The 20,418-nt window shown below is 39.5% G+C and overlaps 1 protein-coding gene across 2 annotated transcripts; it reads right to left on the minus strand.

Moving 5' to 3' along the window:
- Positions 1-262: 262 nt before the first annotated feature.
- On the minus strand, positions 263-17,590 carry ttc14 (tetratricopeptide repeat domain 14). 2 transcript variants are annotated; one of them, XM_041791095.1, is made up of 12 exons: positions 16,995-17,590; positions 15,614-15,741; positions 13,809-14,008; positions 12,485-12,569; positions 10,680-10,809; positions 10,261-10,416; positions 8,466-8,537; positions 8,176-8,295; positions 7,251-7,373; positions 5,723-5,840; positions 3,634-3,740; positions 263-3,513 (listed from the first exon to the last, which is right to left on the minus strand). In XM_041791095.1, exons 1-12 carry the CDS (start codon positions 17,126-17,128, stop codon positions 2,532-2,534), a joined length of 2,355 nt encoding a protein of 784 aa, XP_041647029.1. In that variant the 5' UTR covers positions 17,129-17,590; the 3' UTR covers positions 263-2,531. The 2 variants fall into 2 exon arrangements, with proteins under 2 accessions (XP_041647029.1, XP_041647028.1); XM_041791094.1 differs by having other exon boundaries at positions 15,614-15,744.
- Between the last annotated feature and the right edge of the window lie 2,828 nt (positions 17,591-20,418).

Genomic DNA, 20,418 nt, shown 5'->3' on the forward strand with positions numbered 1-20,418 from the left:
GGGATTATAAATTACATGTATGTATTTACAGATCTGTGTATTCTTAAAAATTGGTATACCCTGCATAGACCTTTGTTAGAAAAATCACTTCAGGGAAAATACTTTCTAAGTAAAAGGATTGAAAGTGCTATATTTCATACTCTAAAGGGGACAGGGAGAAGGATGCTGTTTTAATTAAGAAAATATTAAAATCCCACAGATTAAAATGACACAACATGTAGTTTTGACATTTCAAATCTTTTATTGATTTGTTTAACTACAGGTGAGAAGATTTCTTGGAAAAGAACAGGAATATAGGTATCATGTAAAGCTTGGAAAAGTACCTAACAGTCACATTGTGAAAAATGTTTGACAGCCACAGAAAGAATGCACAAAATGGCACAAGGCAGTAAACATAAGGCAGTGTCCTCTTTAGAAGAAAAACTTGAGCACAAAAATACACTTTTTAAAGCCTGTGGCAAATGTCAGAACATTATAGGGGTTTCTTTTCTAAATTACATGGTCAAAATGTACCTAAAATAACTAAAACAGAGTGGAGATGTTTAATCTGTCATTGATGAAAGATATAAAATTTCAAATAAAAGCCCATCCAAATTTAAATCTGAGTCCCTTTAATTTGCTTAGTGTTGCTGCAGGTTTTGACAAATAATTGGACCTCTAATAGAGACAGGTCTCAATTAGGGGCTCATAGACCAGCAAAGATCTGGTTAGTGATTATATTTAAGGCAGTCTCACTCATCTAGAATGCAGCAGGGTGGCATGGATGGGCTATCTTACAAAGAAAGATCAAATTAGTGATTTTTTTTTTTTTTTGAAAATAATTACAGGCCTTCCTTAAATTGATGCCTGACCCAAATAAAGGCAGTGTAATTTCACTGAATGAAATTTAAAAAAGTCTATTAATTGGGAGTTTTAAAGACAAGGGAAATAATAATCTCATTTTTTTATTTACCACTATCAGTGGTTACAATCACAGCACTTGGGAGAGTGTTTCTATATGTTTTTACACAATGAAGCCCCACCTTTATTACGCCTCAAGACATTCATATTTATTATGTGATGGCATTATATTTGGTTTCTTCCTCTGGTAGCTCATCTTGCGTAATAAACTAATGCAGGAATGCTAGGGAGCACAACAAACCAACATAGTCACACAGCCAGACATGCAGTACACAGTGCTGTGCTTTCCGGATCCCTTCTCCCCTCTGTTACTGTCTCTAAGGCTGACTCTGAGGAAGGATCATTTTGTCTAGCTATGCAACATTCACAGCTTTAAACAGCACTGTGAATCAGCCTTAGGTTGAAATGTGTTTAATGATTCCAGTTGAAAATTTTGAACACTTTTTTTATCCAATATTCCCAACAGTTGCCACAGGCTCTAAGTCTACACTGAAGAACAATAGTCTGTGTCAATAGCTGCCATTGTTGGTGCTGGCAGTGCTCATTTTCAATACAAAACCAAGCTGTAGTCCAGCATTGTCAGAGCCCAGTATCTTGAGCTCAAAAACACAATAAGCACCAGCATTTTGTCGCCGCACTCCCAGCACTCTTAGTTGAAAACAGGTCAACTTTTTGAACAGCACCACCTCTGTAGTTGTTTCTTTCTGACTGACTAACCAATATTAAGATGAAGCAGGAACGGCAATAGTGGAGGAAGAACAGAACTGTCTCATCTTCTCAGGGTGGAGTTTCCTTCTTGAGGCTCATTTATGCTCCAAATTTGAAATGCTTAAAGAAATGGACGGAGCTTTCTGTCCATACCCTGTGTTCGATTTGTCCATGCATCATCCCTTCTCTCAAAGTTAACAGATACGCACCAAAATGCTGCAATATAGACAACAGTTCAAGCCAGAGCAACAAAAAACCATGAAGAAGAATCATTTGAAAAAGGGCGGAACTTACTTGAACTTTCTGAGGAAAAATCACAAAACTACAAACAAATAAATGACATAAGCTCACCTGGACACAAAGACAGAGAACTACAATCGAACAGCTGGGCGGAGGATGGACGGAGTTGTGGAGCTCTGTGTAAAACAGCGACCTCTTGTGGATTATTTTTTAACATCTACCCCAAAATAACAGGTCCTCCAACAGGTTCAAGTATGTGGGCAGCAATTGTTCTATCGTTTGAGAAACACTGATCTATTTTCGAATGTAAAGGGAGCATAAATGAGCCTTTATGCCAGGGCAGGACTTCTTTAAAATCGCTGTCATGTTGTGATATTTCCTTGAAAAGCAGAGGTCAGTTGAGGTCACAACTAAGCAATTATAAATGCTGGTGAGAAGAGCTCTGAAAAACTGAGATTATAGGCAATGCCAGCACAAAAAACAGCAAATATGGACACAAGCCCTAAGACAATGAAAAATAAAGATTCAGGAGATTCTTCAAACATTTAAAATTAATGACAACAAGTGGGGACATTCAACTATCAATGCATTTGGCATCTGCTTCAGCAGAGTTATCGTGAAGCACAGCCCAGAGTTTAGGATCCTTTTCACAGTTTCATGCTGGACTTTTGGTTTAGAGTTCATTATTTCGGTTTCACTCCTTTCTCCTTCTCAAACTGGGCGATCTGATTGAAAATATCTAACAGATTAGAAGGGAGGTCTTTTTTTGGCCTTGCTCCCACCAGCTCGCTCTGTTTGTTATGATTTCCCGCATTTCCTCCATCAGACCTGTTGCTGTTCTCTTCTACTTTCCCCTTAACACTGTCCTTCTCTCTTTTTGTCTCCTCTGTGTCCTCCCTCCCTCTGTTCTCATACCTACCACCATCAAAGGAGTCTCTCCTGAAAGAGTCATGTCTCCTGCTCTCTGAGTGTTTGGATGCAGACCCAGAGTTCCCTACATTTTCAGGTTTTGAACCAGATCTTCTTAAATACTCAGAGTCAGCCGACGAGCAGGAAACTTTCCTCTTTCTGTCCTCTTCTAAGCTGCTGCGCCTCTTAGAGCTGCTGTCCCTCCTGTTATCCTCCCTCCCTCTGCTTCTATCCCTCCTTTCTCTACTCCTGCTTCTCCTCTCCTCTCCTCCCCGGCTTCTACTCCTACCATTTCTCTTCCTCCCTGACCTGCTCTCCTCCCTGTCTTTTCTTTTCCTCTCTCGGTGTGAGGAGTCAGACTCTTCATCATCTGAAGCTGTCGACAAAGAATACAGCTGAGAGATCCTTCTACCCTCAGTGTCTTTCTCCTTTACCACCTCCTCTCCAAACCCAGGGCCTCCCTTCTGGTTGAGAAAGGTGGCAGAGGTGTTTGGAGGAGCGGGGTACCACTCCAACTCATCCTCCTCCTTCTCTTTCCTGTCTCTCTCGCTCTTACCCTCCTCACTCCGCCTGCTCTCCCTTGAAGAGATCCTGCGATGGCGCTTACTCCCCCGCTCAGACCTCCTCCTCTTCTTTTTCTTCTTTTTGGACCTCCTACGATTTGAGAAGGATGAAGAAGAAGAAGAGGAGGAGTCCCTGGAGGCATTGGAGGACGCTGAAGAAGATGACGATGATCTCTTGCGCTTTTTCTTCATCCTGCATAAAAGACCTTCACTGAATCTTTTCTCTTACATGTGCTGATGCTTCAACATTAACATATGTTTTATTTGCAAAATATTTACCTACCACACCTTAAAAATATCAGATCCAACTCACCTCTTCTCCTCTTTTAAGATCTTACGCAATTTCTCAGCGCTGGTCTGGCTGCTTGTAGCTTTCACCTGCTCCTTAGAGAGAGCTTCTTCTCGCAGGCGAATTGATTTCTTTATAGCCGCCCGATGAGGCAAAGCAAGACATTAAACGGCAGACCATCCGTAGCAGCACATTTAAAACACATGCATGCCATGACCAAAGACATGCAGAAGAGCCCCCAAATTTATTTAATCACCCATTATGGTGGAGTTAAAAGTTTGGGGAGGGATTGGGAAGTTTGTGGTTTTGAAAGACAAATCAATGCCCCCACAGGGTTGAATGATTGAGAAATATAAAATATTTATTTACCACAGAGGAAGAGGTTTGATCCAGCAGTGGAAGTTGGTATAAAAGCAGATGAATGGACAGAGGTACAGGCAGAGATATGTAGAGAAATCAAACAGCATTTATTCCCCCAGTAAGACAGAGAATTGGTTCAACATTACCGTATGTCGACCGGCAACACGGTGCAGAACAATGTCCAGTGAAGGGGTTGTTATGTCATCATTGTTCATTTTTTTTCATTACCCCCACCAGGCAGATGACAAGGCCAGGGCAGTTGAGGATCGAAGGGCAGAGTCCCAGGGTCGCGGACACACAGAAACACCAAAACACTTCATCAGTATTACAAACCACAGTGACAAAGAATGTAACAACATCAGCATTAGTTACATCAGGAGCAGTTTGAGCATTTGTTCTTAGTGTACATTTGTTTAAAAGAGACATGGCGATACCCATGACCCATGTTAATACTGTGAGACAAGTTTCAGCACCATGGACAGAGCTTCACACCACTCGATCCACATCAGAGATGAGACAATTATAAAGTGTTACAATTAACAAAAGTTTAAAATGTCATGGTTAACTCATCCCAAAGGCTCCTAAACACTCTTTGTTTCTGTTATCAATCGAAAGTAAGAGGGAAGAATGTTATTTTGGATGCATCCTGCATGGCAGTGAAACAATGTCACTCCACCTGAAGTCTTTAGCAGCAATGCTAAAATAACTTTAACATGTCACAGAGTCCAAGCAGCGAATGTTTGTATCTACCCAACAACTGACTGAAACAGTCAGTGTGGGTGCATTACAGGCATAGCAACAACAACAGAGTAGAAATTCAAGATGACGAAATCCCCTGATTGCAAAACTTGACCACTAATGTGTAAAACACATACAACACATACAGGAGTAGAGTGCCACATCAATCCTTTCAATAAATTATAATCATTTATTGCACAATGGCTCTAATTTGAAAGGAAAGATATAATTTCTGTTATCATTTTGCTATTATATTTCTGGCAGTCATAAAGCATTTATATTTCTTAACGAGGTTCATGTGATTTTAAACATAAAAATTCGCAACTTAAATGACTCACATACATAATTGCTGCATTCCTCGTCCACATATGCCATTATTAAATTGTATCAGACTACCGAACAAAGCTCTGGTGTCATGTTTGTATTTGATTCTGATTCCGCAACAGTGCAATTATGCATCCCGGTGTGCAATTTTCCACTAAGTTGCAGTAATGCAGAGGCATGTCAGGCACAACGTGTAAACATGGGCTGTTGCAACACAAGAATCTCAAACTTTGATACAATTCCGACAAAACACAGATGACACTTACATTTTTGTTTGATTCCACAGCAAGAAAACTCCAAATTACAGAAAACTGTGTTTCTTGGTGCGCTCATGTGTTTTCCTCACTAACTTTATTAAACTTTACACACACACTTATACAGTGAGCAAACCAGGGTGGATTTCTATTTCGCCAGCTGTTTCAGTGTTTGATTGAACTGGATTAATTTGATCCAAACAAATTGGCTAGGCATTCAAAACATTCAAGGAATTTATAAAGGTGCTTAAATAAGTGACCTAGATCGCTCACATTACACTACTGCTGCAATCGTCAAAAGCCTTATAAAAACAAAATGTGGTTTGATTGTTAAATCTTTTAATACCCATGACGCCTAGCTGCACAATTTTCCGTAACCTTTTGTTTGCCTGCAAAATTCCTTCTCTGGGAGTGGGTGTGTGTAGCGCCCCACTGACCTGTATGGTGTCTGTGATCTTGTGAAGGGCCTCCTTTGCTTCAGGATTTAGGTCGTCGAGAGAAAGCGCTCTCCTGTACAACCCTTCTGCCGTTACGAGCTTTTCCTGTTCTTCTAGCCTAGACAAAAAAAGAACACGGTCAATGTCATAACAAATATTACTCAGAAACAATCCCGTCTCTACCTTGTCCTCTCTCTCTTTTATTAAACCCACTGGGTGATGTTTTTTGTAATTACTAACAGGTTAAAAAGAGGAAGGGCATTGATTCATGTTTTAAATATGTACTTAGAGACAGCAGAGGATGCTGTAGAACAATATTTTGAAACTTCGTCTGTGTCCTTGTAGTTTCACATGAAATAACTTCATGGGATTTATAGGAAAATGTACATCCTGACAACTACTCTTAAAATGTAATCAATAGGGGTGTGACAAGATCTCGTGCCGCGAGATCTCGCGAGATCAAAACATCGCAAGATATCTCGTTGCGGAAAAATCAATCTTGCGTGATCAATATTGTGCGGACAGAAGAAGCAGCAGCTCTCCTTACAGAAAACAACACCAAACTGGAAATTATAAAAGATCACAAAGATGCCCTGGACTCCATAAAACTGTTCATGAGTGAGCTAATGAAGAAACAGAGCTGATCCGTGACCCATTAAGATCACCGCTCCAACCCCCATCCCCTCCGCGTGCGCTACGTGGAGCCGCACATGAACATAACGGTCCAGGTTGATGAGATTCTGCTGCTGGTAACCTGTGCAGTCTCCATGAGGAGAATACAGCGTTTATTTAGCTCGTGTATGTGTGCAGACTCACTTTTAGTGCCGGTATTTGTGACTTTGTAACTTTGAAACAGTCGCTGCTGCCTCATGTCTCCTTCTCGTCTCACCGTCTGTCAGTCACACATCCATCAGCTGTTTGCCGTGCGTATCATCAATCAGAAGCTTATAGCGTGACTGCAGCGGTAAACTGAGCAAAACAAACTCTGTTTGAGCCATAGAGTCCACTGTTAGCTCAAAAAAAAAAAAAAAAACTGAAGTTTTGGCCCCAGTTAAATGCGCCATGCTTGCTGTTGGACAGCAGACAGAGCAGAGACACACACAGACTCACTCACCAACGCACACACATTAACACACACGCTCATCAGTGCGTGGTGTCCAACACTGTTAAAGCTCATATGAGAAAAAAGACCACAAAACTATAAAATAATCTATTTCTCTTAATAACAGCAAACATGTTGTTGACAGAAATATTTCTTTTGATTGTTTTAAATATGGATGTCCTTAAGGAGGATGAGAAATAGTTTGATTTTACTGATGCAGCTCTTTAGATTTAGGCCTGTTGAAAATAGTGCTTAAAATACTTTCAAAATAATCCCACTGTTAAGAAGCATTGATAGCCTCCTCAGTACTTAGTTCAAACATTTTTGAATGGACCTGAATGCATTGCAATTATGACTTTTTTTTTTTTTCAAAATTCCAAAAAAGTACAAAATCTCGTCAATACAAGCAAAAGAGGCAGCTCTTACTGTTTTCCTCGCTCTACCAGCGTCTGGCAGAGGTACTTCTTAGCATTGCGGTGATCTGGACAGTTCTCCAGAGCCAGCTCAAAGTCTGTTATGGCCTTCATGATGCTGCCTTTGTTAGCATACCTGTAAATATTCAATAAAGCACACTGTGAGAATACAAGCCTTAAAAGACAATTCGGTTACTATAAAATCTACTTTGGTAGGGGGATCATTTGAGATTAGAAGTCTCTTCACTGAGTGCTTATCCTTTTTTTTTTTAAGCCATCAGTTAGCTTAAAAAATAAATGCATTTTTGACTCCCAACTTCTCATGAGCAAACATTTGCTCCTTTATTCACCATTTAGAAGTTACAATGATAACTGCATGCACTTTTAAAACAGTGTTTCCAACTTTATTCCAAAGACAAATGATTCAAGAAGAAACCTGAAGGTCCTACAGTGAACTAAAGGAAATTATAAGCAACATTTTCATATTTACTTAGAGATGCTGAGGACTTACTAGTAGAGCAGCTAACACCCTGTTTATGATGAAAATAACTATTCCGTGATGCTGCCATACATTTGTAATGTCAGTAATTACTAGAACATTTTAGCTGTTATGCAGTTATCTGCATTATCAATCAGTCAGGTAATTCATAAAGTTTCCCTTAGTGACATCTCAATACAACATTTCAAAGGCTGAATAAGCAGTAGTGGGTTGACACTTAGCGGGCAGAAAGCCAAAGACAACTTCTCATCCTAATGCAGACAACAGGAGCAGCTTTGACGTACACTTTCTTGTCATGCTTCTTCTTCACTCCTATTTAAGAGTGAATGTCAGTGATTCAGAACTTTCCCAGGAATGTTGGACTGTTACAGACTGTAAATCCCCAAAGCAAATTTACTGGTTATGTCAGATTATTAGACTTAAATTATGACTGACTCACAGCGCTCCACGTGCAACAAGTGCTTCTACATTATTCGTGTCGATATCCAAGGCCTTGTTGTATTCATTCATGGCTTCTACATGGCGACCATGTTTGAAGTGGTCCACACCTGCACGGACACTGAGGGGACAGAGAAAAACAAGGCACACAGAGAAATAATCATATGAAGCTAAGAGAAGAGACATTACACAAAAGGTGAAGTTGCTGACTTAATCATATAAATGAATCACAGTGAAAGAACTGGTCTGTCCATGTATTTCCCGAAGACACAATTAAAGGTTTAGCATTACCACTTCAGGGCCCATGACGCAGACTGCTTCTTACGAATAACAGAGGCAAAATCTTCCTCGTGGAACAGTTTGCTGTGGGAAAAACAGAAACACACAGGAAACTGCAATCACCTTTGAAGCAGGACTCTTTAAAATTTAAAAAACAAACACATTATCAGTGCATAAAAAATAAATACATATAAAAAAGTTTGCTAGTTACTTCTACAGAGCATTGCAGTTGATTTAAATTATGTGAAGCCCTTTTTAGACTGGATATTTTGTGCAGATTTGATACTTATTATGCAAGCAGTTGATCCATTTAATCAATGTATACAGACGAACCTGAGCAAGGATGTCTTCTGCATTTAATGTTCATCCTTTATCTGTATAATAACACAGAATTTTACATCTTCTTACTAACCTGCAAATAATTTATGCAAAGGTAATAATAATGCAGTAAACAGGTACAAGAATGGTGAAAAATTAAAAATTGGATATGCTGCTAGTGAGAATGTAATAATAATCTAAAAATAAACTACCTTGTGGTAATTAAGTTTACCCTAATCAGCAGTTATTGTTGTGAAAACCTACAACACCTGAATTCACACCCAGCACCGTTGATTCAGGCTGTGGTTACAGCTCAATTGCAGCCACCTGTTGGGACTAATATAGTTTGCTAAACAAGTTAGGAAGAAACCGCGGCTTCTTTGTTTATGGATGTTGAAAACATGTAAAATTTTGTGGCTTTGTACATCTTGTACATATTCTAGCCTCTGTTTTTGGCACAGATGAGATGCATGCTATTCTATTTTGTATTTGTGGTGATATCTGAAGTCACAACAATGTCATACGCTCCTGGTATTGGGTTGTTTATGAGTCATGGGTGTTTGGTTAAAGCAGCAGGTTAGATCTTACCTCATATATTAATATGTATGATATCGAGGCAAAAAAAAGACAGTATGGTGTGTTTTTCTCATGCATCTTAGCCCCAAGGCTCTTCCATTCATGTATGGACTGGAAAATGGGGTGAGTAGCAGGGTGTCATTTGGCAACGTCCAGATCACCTATATTGACTTTGCTGATGATGCTCTGATCTCTACAGACACTGTGGAACTGTGGATATTCTTGTGAAGGCCCTTAACATGCTGAGTGAGGAGGCTGAAATGTTGGGAATGCATGTCTCCTGAGCCAAAACAAAGATCCAGGCATTTGGTGAACCCTTGGATGTTGCTCTCTAATCTGTGTCTGTAGATGGCAAAAGCGCAGAAGTTGTGTAACAGTTCACCTATCTTGGCAGCGTAATCCATTGATCCCCTAACTACAAGGCCGAGATCAACCGCTGACTTGGCCTTGCGAATTGGACAGTAGTGCTTAGAGTATCTGAGCATGCAGATGAAAGTCAGAGTATTTCGGCACTTGGCTGATCCAGTTTTTACTACAGTCTTGTGGAGCCTAAACGCTGACTGATGGCCAAGGCAGGACTGTGTGTCCAGTGTGCTGACGTGCTCAAGGGAGCGGAGATGGGAAGGGTCAGCTGCTGGAGGGCACCTGGCTCACTTTCCCGGGGTCTGATTTAGCTTACAGCAAACAGGGTTTGCCAAACAAGCATATGCTGACCTTATTAAGTGAGTTTGTGGAGGTCCAGATTTGACTTGGGCGTAATTCTGGGTTGGTGCTAGAGAATAATTCTCCAGCTGTGCTTGAAAGGTGCAGCTTTAGAGATCTGTACCTGGGCAGGACTTTGCAAATTAAGCTCTTTTCTACTACACATTTAGTTTGACTCACTGTTAAAAATCAGCCAAACAGCATGTCTCACCTTTGTAGTCCTCTCATCATTGATGGTGGATGGTTGTCACTAATTCCCACCTTCTCCAGCAAATAGTCGACTACCGAAGGGTTGTGGTAACCATGGCAACTCTGCAGTATACACTCGTATGTCTCACTAGAGTCAGCTGCTGCTCGAACACTTCGACTAAAGACGTAAAGAGAAAGAGTTTCAGGCTAAAAAGAAAACTGAAAAGAAAAACACGAAGCACAGATTTGACAATTACAGCACTCCATGCTACAAGTAGCTGTTCACTGAGGGCTTATTTAGCTGTGTAACAAATAGGAAGCACACATTAAACAAACAAGATGACAATTTTATTTCAGCTAGCACAAAGCTTAATTAGTTATGGCCCTTAAAGTCAACTATAGTCCAGTATTATGCTCTGTGCAGTCATGTTGTGAAGTTACCTGTAGTGTATGGGCAACTCTTCCCTGGGAATGACACCAAGTTTGATGTTCTCCAAGCTGGAAGACAAAGAGGCCTGGTGGAGGGAGATGGTGATTTTCTCCTGGTAGCGGTCGATATCTTTCACTGCAGCTACAGAATGACACAATGAATTTGAATATGTCCTTTTTTTAACTACTATGACAAAGGACAAAAACATTAATGGTAATTTATCAAGAGCATAATTTTAAAGTTAATAAGTCAATAAAGTGATCAAAATAATGTTTGTTGCAGATCTTACACACTCTTTTGAAACACATTCAAATTTTCACAAAGCACAAATAAAAATAAAACGAGACTAGGTTAAAACCTAGTATATGGCTGATTACAACTATCTGTGATGCCTGCTGAAAAGCCTGCATGAATTGTGTGTTCTGGCATAGTGATTTTGAGAATTTAAGGACTCTAAGGTTTAAAACATAAAGCCCTATCAGCAGAAAAAAGCAAACGTGACACGTCAGATCCACTCATATCCATTGCATGAATACATTTGACACTCATCTGGGAAAGCTCCCAAAGGGAAACGTTTGGGAAGGGCAGGACTTTTCAGAAAATCCTCAGAAAGTGATTGGAGGAACATTCTGTCTGTCACATTCATGACGGGCCAATCAGAGCCACGAATTGTATTGTGTGCATGTGCGACTCCTGTGCAGGCTACCGCTGCCTTACCCCGAATTTCCATATACAGTGTGCGCGCCGTGGGTTTGCTCCGACTGAAATGCGAGCAACCTCACCCATTGGAAGCGTGTCTACAGCGCTGCACCGCAGCGCACAAGCCCTGATCAGCAAGAAGAGATCACGGGAGAACATCGAGTTCACGCAGGAATAGCATGTCAGCAGCAGACGATTTTATCTTTTGGGGTTAATTTATCATCCTTTCCAGTATAAGTCCATGATATTATTGCTTCCTCCATTGAGTGAGTACATAAGGAAGTTAAAAGGTTAATGTTTTCTTAAAGGATCTGTGGTTTTATGCGAAATTCTTTGGCTAAATATCCCCAAAAGTTAACTTTTCCTCATCAATGGCGCCATTGTAGCTCTGTGACCCACTGACCTCTCAGTGACCCTTTGCTCTCGCTGCAGGATGAGATGTAATGTTGATAAAATGATGATTTACGATCGGGAGTCCGTGCATTGTGTTTAATTTTTAAAACCGGATGTTCTACGCTTGTGACTTCAATGGTTGGTGCTTTCTGAAAGACTGTGAATTTACGAGGTTTGGCAGCAGCCGGCGCTGAAATAGACCTGCAGCATATCTGAAACGAATCGGAGCAGAATGCCGCTCCAGGCACGCGCCGCTGCCGGTCTAGAGTGCCAGCTATGGAAATGCTCTGATAGACTAGAAAGGGAGCGAAGTGCTCCACAGTTCGATTCGTCGGCGTTTTTATTCTTATCTCATACAAAAATGTGGTCCAGTTCTTTAAAATGGACACAATGCTAAAGCTATATCTGAGGAATTTACAGCAGTTGGGGCAGCAATTACCTACTGCTTTCAGTACAACTAAACTCTGGTCATAGGGCAACTCTGTATGACTCTGAAAGTAGCATCACTCACTCACTCACTCACTCAGTCAGACACATACAGACCCAAGTGTAGGGCAGACCTCAGCGGTCAGCCAAAAATCACGGCTTGCAGTCTTTGCTCATAAGTGTTCATGCAGGGTTTCTTTGATTATGACCTTTTGTCTGCAGTCTTAAGAAGAAGCTGTGTGGGCAAGGAAAGTCTGTGCTAAATTAGCGTAATGTCAACGCTTCAAAAGACACTTACCTCTGATAAAATCCCCAATCTGGTAGTAGGAGAGAGGATCATCGTGGCTGCCAGAGGAAGGAATTTCTCTGATGTGACACAGGGCCTGAAAGCAAAAGCAAGATACATAGAGATCATTTGACTACATTTTGGGGTACTATTTCAACCTTCATGAAACCAAATAAGTACAGAGTTCAACACTGTTTTACCTTTTAAGCATCCTATCTTTTTAGCAATCCTGCATAGAGCTAGACACATCAATTATGGCCTGTTAAACTCTACTACAGTCCACTGTTAGGATGGGATACAGGGGATTGCAAAACAAGGTTAGAAGGTTTACCTTCATTTTTGGGATGATATTTAGGTCTTTATTGGATGAAATAAATAGATTAAAAGTTTCCGAAAGGGAAACTGAAAACTATTTATTGTCTGAAACATTTCTATAGGTGATAAACTGATGTCACTGAATATACACACAGGTGTTCTTTATAATTCCATCATGAGTGATGTCTGACAGCTTTTACAGTAATTATGATTCTGTTAATATCTGAAACACTGTTTGCCACGTTGGCAACTCTGAACCTTGGGAGATGAATATTCATAGAAGTTGAAGAGAATGTCACGACACCTTTATATTTTCTTAATTTCCTCTTTTAACACCTTATTAACTGTGGTTTTAATCATCTGTACAGTACTGATTTGTATTATAACTGTTTGTCTCAGTGTTAATTATTCATATTAGGAGGTCAACTTGTCAAGCCCATATGGGTTTCTTTGGCATCTCCTGCATATTTATTCAGTTATTGTTATTCTGGTATTTTCTTCTTCTTCTTTGTTCATAAGTGAAATTAAAATAAAATAATAAAGAAAACATAGTGTAATATTCATAGCTGAAGCCCACAACATGCCAACAAGTCAAGCCTGTGATAAGCTTACATAAGATGCAAGATTTGCAGAACACCAACACCCACACCAACACCAACCACGCAAGAACTCCAAAGACCACAGAGCTGGCACGTTACATAAAAAGGGCCGACTGATAACATCAAGAATTCTGCACATATAATGATGGACTGACTTAACTTTATGCCTTCTGTTTACCATCACTGCCATGACTGTGTTTGTTGTTTTTCCTTCATCAGCACTTTGCTTCCAGATTAGCGATCTTTCTTATCATAAATATTGACCATGTTTATTATCAGGAAAATCTAGTCAGATAATCTCTAGAAACATCAAATAATTACGCCTTTGCTGACATTGGTTGGAAGGTGGGAATCAGGTCTGATTATTCTGTTGTGTGTAAACAGCCTTATTTAAATTTAGCTGAGTGAAATTATTGACCTACCGACAACTCCAAGTCCTCTATGTCTCTCTTCAGCCCTCCTGCTGTGCAGAGCAGTGTTAGAAAGAAGCCATATTCTCTGATGTTGTTGATTCTCCCCACCACAATGTCTCCTCTCTCCAAGTCCCTGTACAGCATGGCTCTCCTCTCCTCGAAAGACACTTCCATGAATAACTCCACTGGTGGCATGACAGCAAAGGGCTCTGGGGAATAACAAGAATGAAGTAGAAACATGAAGATGCTGTACTTTATAAAGGCTAACAGGATCTGTATTTACTTTGAATAAACTTGCATTAATCATCCTTCAATTTAAAAATACATGTTTGTTGCTTTGGTCCTCCATGTGCAAAATGCGGGCATTTTCTCAAATCAAAAAGAGACCTCTTCCAAACTGTATCAAGGGAAGGGGATCTCAACCTTTTCAGCCCGCGACCCCAAACACAAAGGTGCTGGAGACCGAGGACCCCCACTGTACCTGAAGGTGGTTGAACACAGCCATACATAATCAAGAACAGTCATGTGCAGACCAGGTCATCCATAAGGAGGGATAACAGGGAGAGCTTTCTGGGGCCCAGCCAAGCTTGGGGCCCAAGGAGGTTAGCAAAATCATGGTTCATTGTAAAGTTAAGCTGTGATATCCATATTATATATATTTAACCTGAAAAATAACCCCTCTTATCAAAGCAACAAATATTTAAGAATTGCAATGGTTTTAATTGGCTTAAATGGGTTAATAAGGCCAAAAATTGTGGAAAAGGTGGTAAAATTGGATCTTAAAAGTATAAGAAATGGGTCAGCAGTTGCAAAAATAAGATTAAAGGGGAAAAATATAACCAAAAAAATGACAAAAATGGTTTAAAGTGGCAAAAATAGGCACAAATAGCGGTAAAAGGGATTGAAAAGCTACTGAAAATGCTTTAAATTGGCAAAAATGGGTGGAAATTTGGTGAAATGGGATAATAAATGTATATGAACTGGCAAAAAGGGTTAACTGAGACAGAAAAATAGGCAGAAATTGGCAGAAATGGTTTAAACTAACAAAAATGGGCATATCAAATCATGAAATGGGCAAAAATGGATCTAAAAAGTGGTTAATAGTGGCAAAAATGTGTCAACAGAGGCAAAAATAGGTGGAAATTGGCAATAATTGGTTTAGAAGTGGCAAAAGCAGGCAGAAAAAGTAGTGAAAATGGTTTAAAATTGACAAAAATGGGTTTTAAGTGGCAAAAATGAGCTAAAACTGGTGGGAAAAAATGATAAATGGGTTAAATGAGTCAAAAATTGGCAAAATTATTGTAAAGTGGCAACAGTGTAATTTAAAAAGCATTCTAAGTTTGTTTTCTAGGAAATCTGGAGACCCCCTTTCAGTGTCTGGTGACCCCAAGGGGATCCCAACCCCAACGCTGAGAACCACTGATATAAGGAATGAAAGTTTGTCATTCAAGTACGATGAAGAAAAGTAAGCATTAATTATCAGTGATATAAAGCCAACCCAGTCAAAACTTGCGCCTATGTGGCAATCAGAAGAACTGCTTTCTGTCACTTTAAGCTTTCTTTGTGATCAACTATTTTCAGATGAATCTGAAACAGCAGCTGCTGGGATTAAAATATATAATCTGATGCCCCGTTTTGTCAGATGGTTTTGAAATGATTAATTAACAATATATGCAGCACCTCAGTGAGAAAATATCAGCACCTGTGTTGATTTAAGTTGTATAAGCATTTTGGTGTGGACAGATTTTCTCTAAAGAATGAACACAGTTTATAATTTTAAACAGAGGTGGCAATCTAGTCAAACCAAAACACACCTGCAGCCTCCTCCTCCTCTACATGCTCCTCTTCCTGCACTGTTGCGGTTTTCCATGCTGGACAGAAGAGGATGTCGGCCTTTCTGGCGATAAACTGCTCCACAAGAGGGTTGTCCTGGACTTCAATCCTGCTGCACAGACAGAAAAAAAAAGCAGAGGCTCGTCAGATAACAATATGTCATGTTTGTATACTGCACACCTGGCAGAAAGATACAGTAATGCAGAGTGATCTTTAATTTGTCAGTGATCAGATTATGTAAGCACATGTTTAAATCCATCTCTTTAAGTAATGCTACACCAAATTGGACTAAATGTGAAATGCAGTCATTTGACTATGCTCCTGACACTTTTAACGAAAGGCATGGTTTGGGGTCGAGAAATCCCTTACCTTTATACTTTCAAGCAGGGTGGAAAATAAGCACCGACCACCAGCCAAATGCAGATATTTTTGATCAGTGTCTGGTGAATTTGCTCAACCTAGCAGCCACCAAAGCAAGCAGATTAAAGTAATGCTACAATGACTTCGCATATATCGAGTCCTGCTTCTTTGCTTGTTTCAACCGACTTTATGAGCAGAACTGAGCGGACCTAATCACTTATCGACCCAACCTTCTCCTCCCCATGTCACGGCTGCTGTCAAATGTTTACAGTTAGCTGTGGGCTGGGATGATCTGACTCAGTATCATATGAGTAGTGCTGCGCCTGATCTGTCTGCTAAAGGTGTCTTTAAACCAGTAGTTTGTTCATCAGTTCAATATGGCAAGACAAGCCTTTAATTCCAGCGTGGAGTTGCGTACAAAATATTTCTCATAATGCAGGAAAATGCCAGATAAATGTACAGTGCCCCAGTATGTCGTGCAACAAATCTTCACAAAGACCAGTGCAGGACAAACTGGTTGAACCTGCAGTTTATAATGAGCAACAGTTTGGATCATTACTGCACCAGCTCCCTCCTTATCTACTGAATTTGACTGAGAAACAAGATCGTGATTACTGTGCTAAATACTAATAATGAATACTATAATCCTTTATTTTTATGTTATACTTCATCACATTGAGCTGCTTGTTACAATAACGTGGCTGGTAAAACTTTGAGTGGCTCATGAATTTTTGAATCCACCAGCCAAAGTGGCAGGTGGGCGAAAAATTAAGTTTCCAACCCTGCTTTCATGATATAGCACCACTGAAAACAGATGCTCGCCAAGTCCTTTAAATATCAAATTAAAGACATGCACTCTGGGGGAAAGCATCATCAATCAAGCCAAGAGACACAGGTCTAGAGGTTTTCTAGAGCAAGGTTAAAATGCAAACACAAAAGGTAAGCCAGAGTAAATACAAAAGGACGGAATAAAGGTGATCAGCAGATCTTGCGTTTGCATACCTTTCCCGCGTGGCCTTGCACAGGTCGGACACCACAGCTTGAAAGTCAGGGTTTTCTGTTTGTTCACATTTCAGTTTGTCCAGCAGTGACTGTCCGTGATATGTCAGACACTGTCTGAGCAAGTCCTTGTCCATTTTATTTCTCTTTTATCAGGACTGGACGGACATACTTACACAAGTAAAATGTACAGTTATAGTTAGGTGTCGCTGACTACGGGGTGAAATCGTTTCACTTGTTAACAGAATAAAGCGACAACGATGTTTGCCTTGCATCGATGACATCTGGCATACCAACGAAGCTGGTTTCTTTACTACCTCAAAAAACGTTTCATGGACGGACTAAGAGATACTGCTAAGCAGCGGAGAGCCATTTCCTTGCGTCGCTAAGCTAGCAAAACATATGCTAGTTAGCCATGCTAACACTGGTTCAAGGCGTCTTTTGTAGTTTGCAGTGTTCAAAAAATTCACAATACGCGAGTTTTACATTTTTTAAAATATAACCCTTTTTCATATACAACGCACGAAGGTCTTTAAACTAAACGACGGTACGGTTGAGGTCCATCACGTCTTTCCAGCGCGTATCCACTGTGTAGACGATTGCGCATGCGTGTGATGTGTTCCGCTGAAAGATTCGACGGAAACAAGTACTACATAGGAACTATGGTGGACAGGCAAATACGTGAACTGTATAAACTGCAAGCTCAGCATTTAAGCATGGTCAAGGAGTGTTACTTATAATGATATAAGGCATGCCCACTCAAAACTTGGGTCGATGATCAACTTTTTCAGATGACAATACAGCCGATCAAACTACATAGATGCTTTCTTTAAAATATAATCTGATGCTCTGTTACGTTCGTCAGATTATTCTGAAATAATAAAAAGCAATGTACACCCCAGTGACACTGCAATAAAAATAACTGGTAAGAAATTATAACTATTTTTCAAATCACTATTACCAGGTGTTCAGCAGGTTTACTTCTCTTGTTTACGCTGCAAAGGCTTCTGGAACAAACTAGTCATTACTGTTACATAACTTTGGTCATAGTACCGCACACTATCACACAAAGGTATGAAGAATGTAGTAAAAATAATCCACTTAAGAATCTGAACTAAGAAGAGTCCGTTTCCCTTCTCTGTCCATAATGTTTTAGCACAATAAAACAAAAGTGTTTTCTATTATTTCAGCGCAGCCAGACTGCATTACCTCTCACTGATTTAAACCAATTTGACATATATAATGTGATTTAAAAAGTCCTTATTTTTTCTAGTGTTCATTGTACTTAATAAGGACACATAGGATCCTAATTTCTTTGTAACTGCTGTTCTTAAATAAAGCCTCTGAAATAATATTTTATCAACAATTGGTTTAAAATGAGTGCTTCAAAGTTGGATTCTGCCTGAAAACATTTTGGAGGGATACAGAATGATAAAAAGTGAAAATACTGTTGCAAACATAAAGTGCCTATAAAGGTATTCACCCTTTTATTGATTTTATAAATTAATCATGGTCAATATACACGATCAATTTGACTTGTTTTTGGACCAAAAAAAGCTGCTGAGAAGCATCCCCACAGCACGATGCTGCCACCACAGTAGGCATGGTGTGTTTGTGGTGATGTGCAGTGTCTCGTGTCTGCCAAACATAATCTACCCCTGTTTTGGTCACAACCCCAATCTCCTCTAATCCTGTTGTGAAACTTACTGTTTCCATTAAGTCATATTATAACTGTGCCAACATAGCTGATTATAGGAAAGAAGTGATATCACAAAAGAGTTTTGTCCTAAATAATACTTTATAACAAATTACATTTCTGAATCACTTTTATTTTGCAAAAAAAAAATGCTGCAATCAGGGAAATAAAGAACTGCAGGGAAATTCATAAATGAGTGCAAGGCAGTAAAATTAGAACTTGTTGAAGTGCATATTTTGGATATGTTTTGATATCTCTTCTCTGTGTTTAAGAAGAATGTTTTGGAGTAAATTTATAGGCTACTGTATATGGGAGGCATGTTGTGTTTATTGGGAACAAAAATCCATGATCTTTAAATTCTAGAAGTTAAAATGATTTAGAATTTTAAAATGTGGCATGGGCATCTTATTTGAAGAGATCAAAAAGCAGTGAGCGTGGCAGAAGAGTGGAATAATTGCATGGCATAAAGAAACTAGTTTTACAACCTTATCATACTTTCCAGTAAAAGGTAGGAATTACAATCGTAATTAATTATAATTAATAAATTAATTCGAACTGTGGGAACCCTAATTATGTGGATGTAATTACCTCCAGAAAATGCAGTTATATGAACAATCAACAGCTGTGATCATTGCAATCCAATCTGGAGAGTCATACACACCAAGCATTTTTGTTAGCAAACTGGTGGCTCAGTGGCAGAAAAAGTGTTCTGACTTCTGAGACTTTTGTCTTAACATATTTGCTGTATCATGTTCACTCTAAGGTCTCTACATAGAACAACAACTTCCTCTGTCAAGCAGTCTCATTCATTCACTGCTGTTCTTAAGAGCATTTTCTATTGTTCCTGGGTAAACAGATATGGGACAATTTACCAGCTTGAACTATGTTAACCTAACTGATGCAAGTATCTCAATCTTACTCACCTTTTGAACTCATGTTGCACCATCATGTAGAACACACAATCATGAAGAATCCAGGCAGCAGAGGAGATTTAGATGGGTAGGATAATTCCTAAAACTTCTGATTTTATGCATTTACTTCACAAGAATCAAATTTTTGATGCCCTCATGTTGGCAAAAGTTGGGTCCCGGAGGCATTTGTTTTTATGTTGTCTGTCTGCGGTTTTGTCAGTTTGTGTAAAGTCTATTTTACAAGAATGCTTTGAGGGATTTTATTCAAACTTTGCAAAAATGTCCACTCTGACTCAAGAATGAACTGATGAATGTTTCTGACTGAATTAGAGTAAGTTTAAACTTACTCTAAGTCAGAGTTTTAGTCATCAAAGATTTATTTTTAGCTAGTCTTATTGCAGAGCGCAGTGAGCACATCATTGTGTTTTTGTGTGAAGTTCAGGAATAAATCCACTGTGTATTTTCATTGCTGCAGCAATGCCGCACCTTCATTATTTCCTTCAGAAATGTCTTTAAATTAGAGTGTCACAGACTTCACTTATGTCATGTGAATGCACCGCACCAAACACTGACTTACAGAGTAATTCACAAATAATCAGAGCAATTTTCGTCATAATTAGTCAACAAAATTAACACTGATATGGTCATAAATGTGTGATGCTTCTGAAAAAAACATTCATTGCAGCCACAGATTCTGGAGCCTCTCCACTCTTTGCTAATTATCAGCAACTGCTAGCTTCATGGAGCTATTTTGCTGACTAAAAAGATTAAATAAGTATGCAACATTTATTGCCTACCCTATATTATAGTCAACCTTATT

This window comes from Cheilinus undulatus, linkage group 7, assembly GCF_018320785.1.
Source record: "Cheilinus undulatus linkage group 7, ASM1832078v1, whole genome shotgun sequence".
Classification (NCBI taxonomy): Eukaryota; Metazoa; Chordata; class Actinopteri; order Labriformes; family Labridae; genus Cheilinus; species Cheilinus undulatus.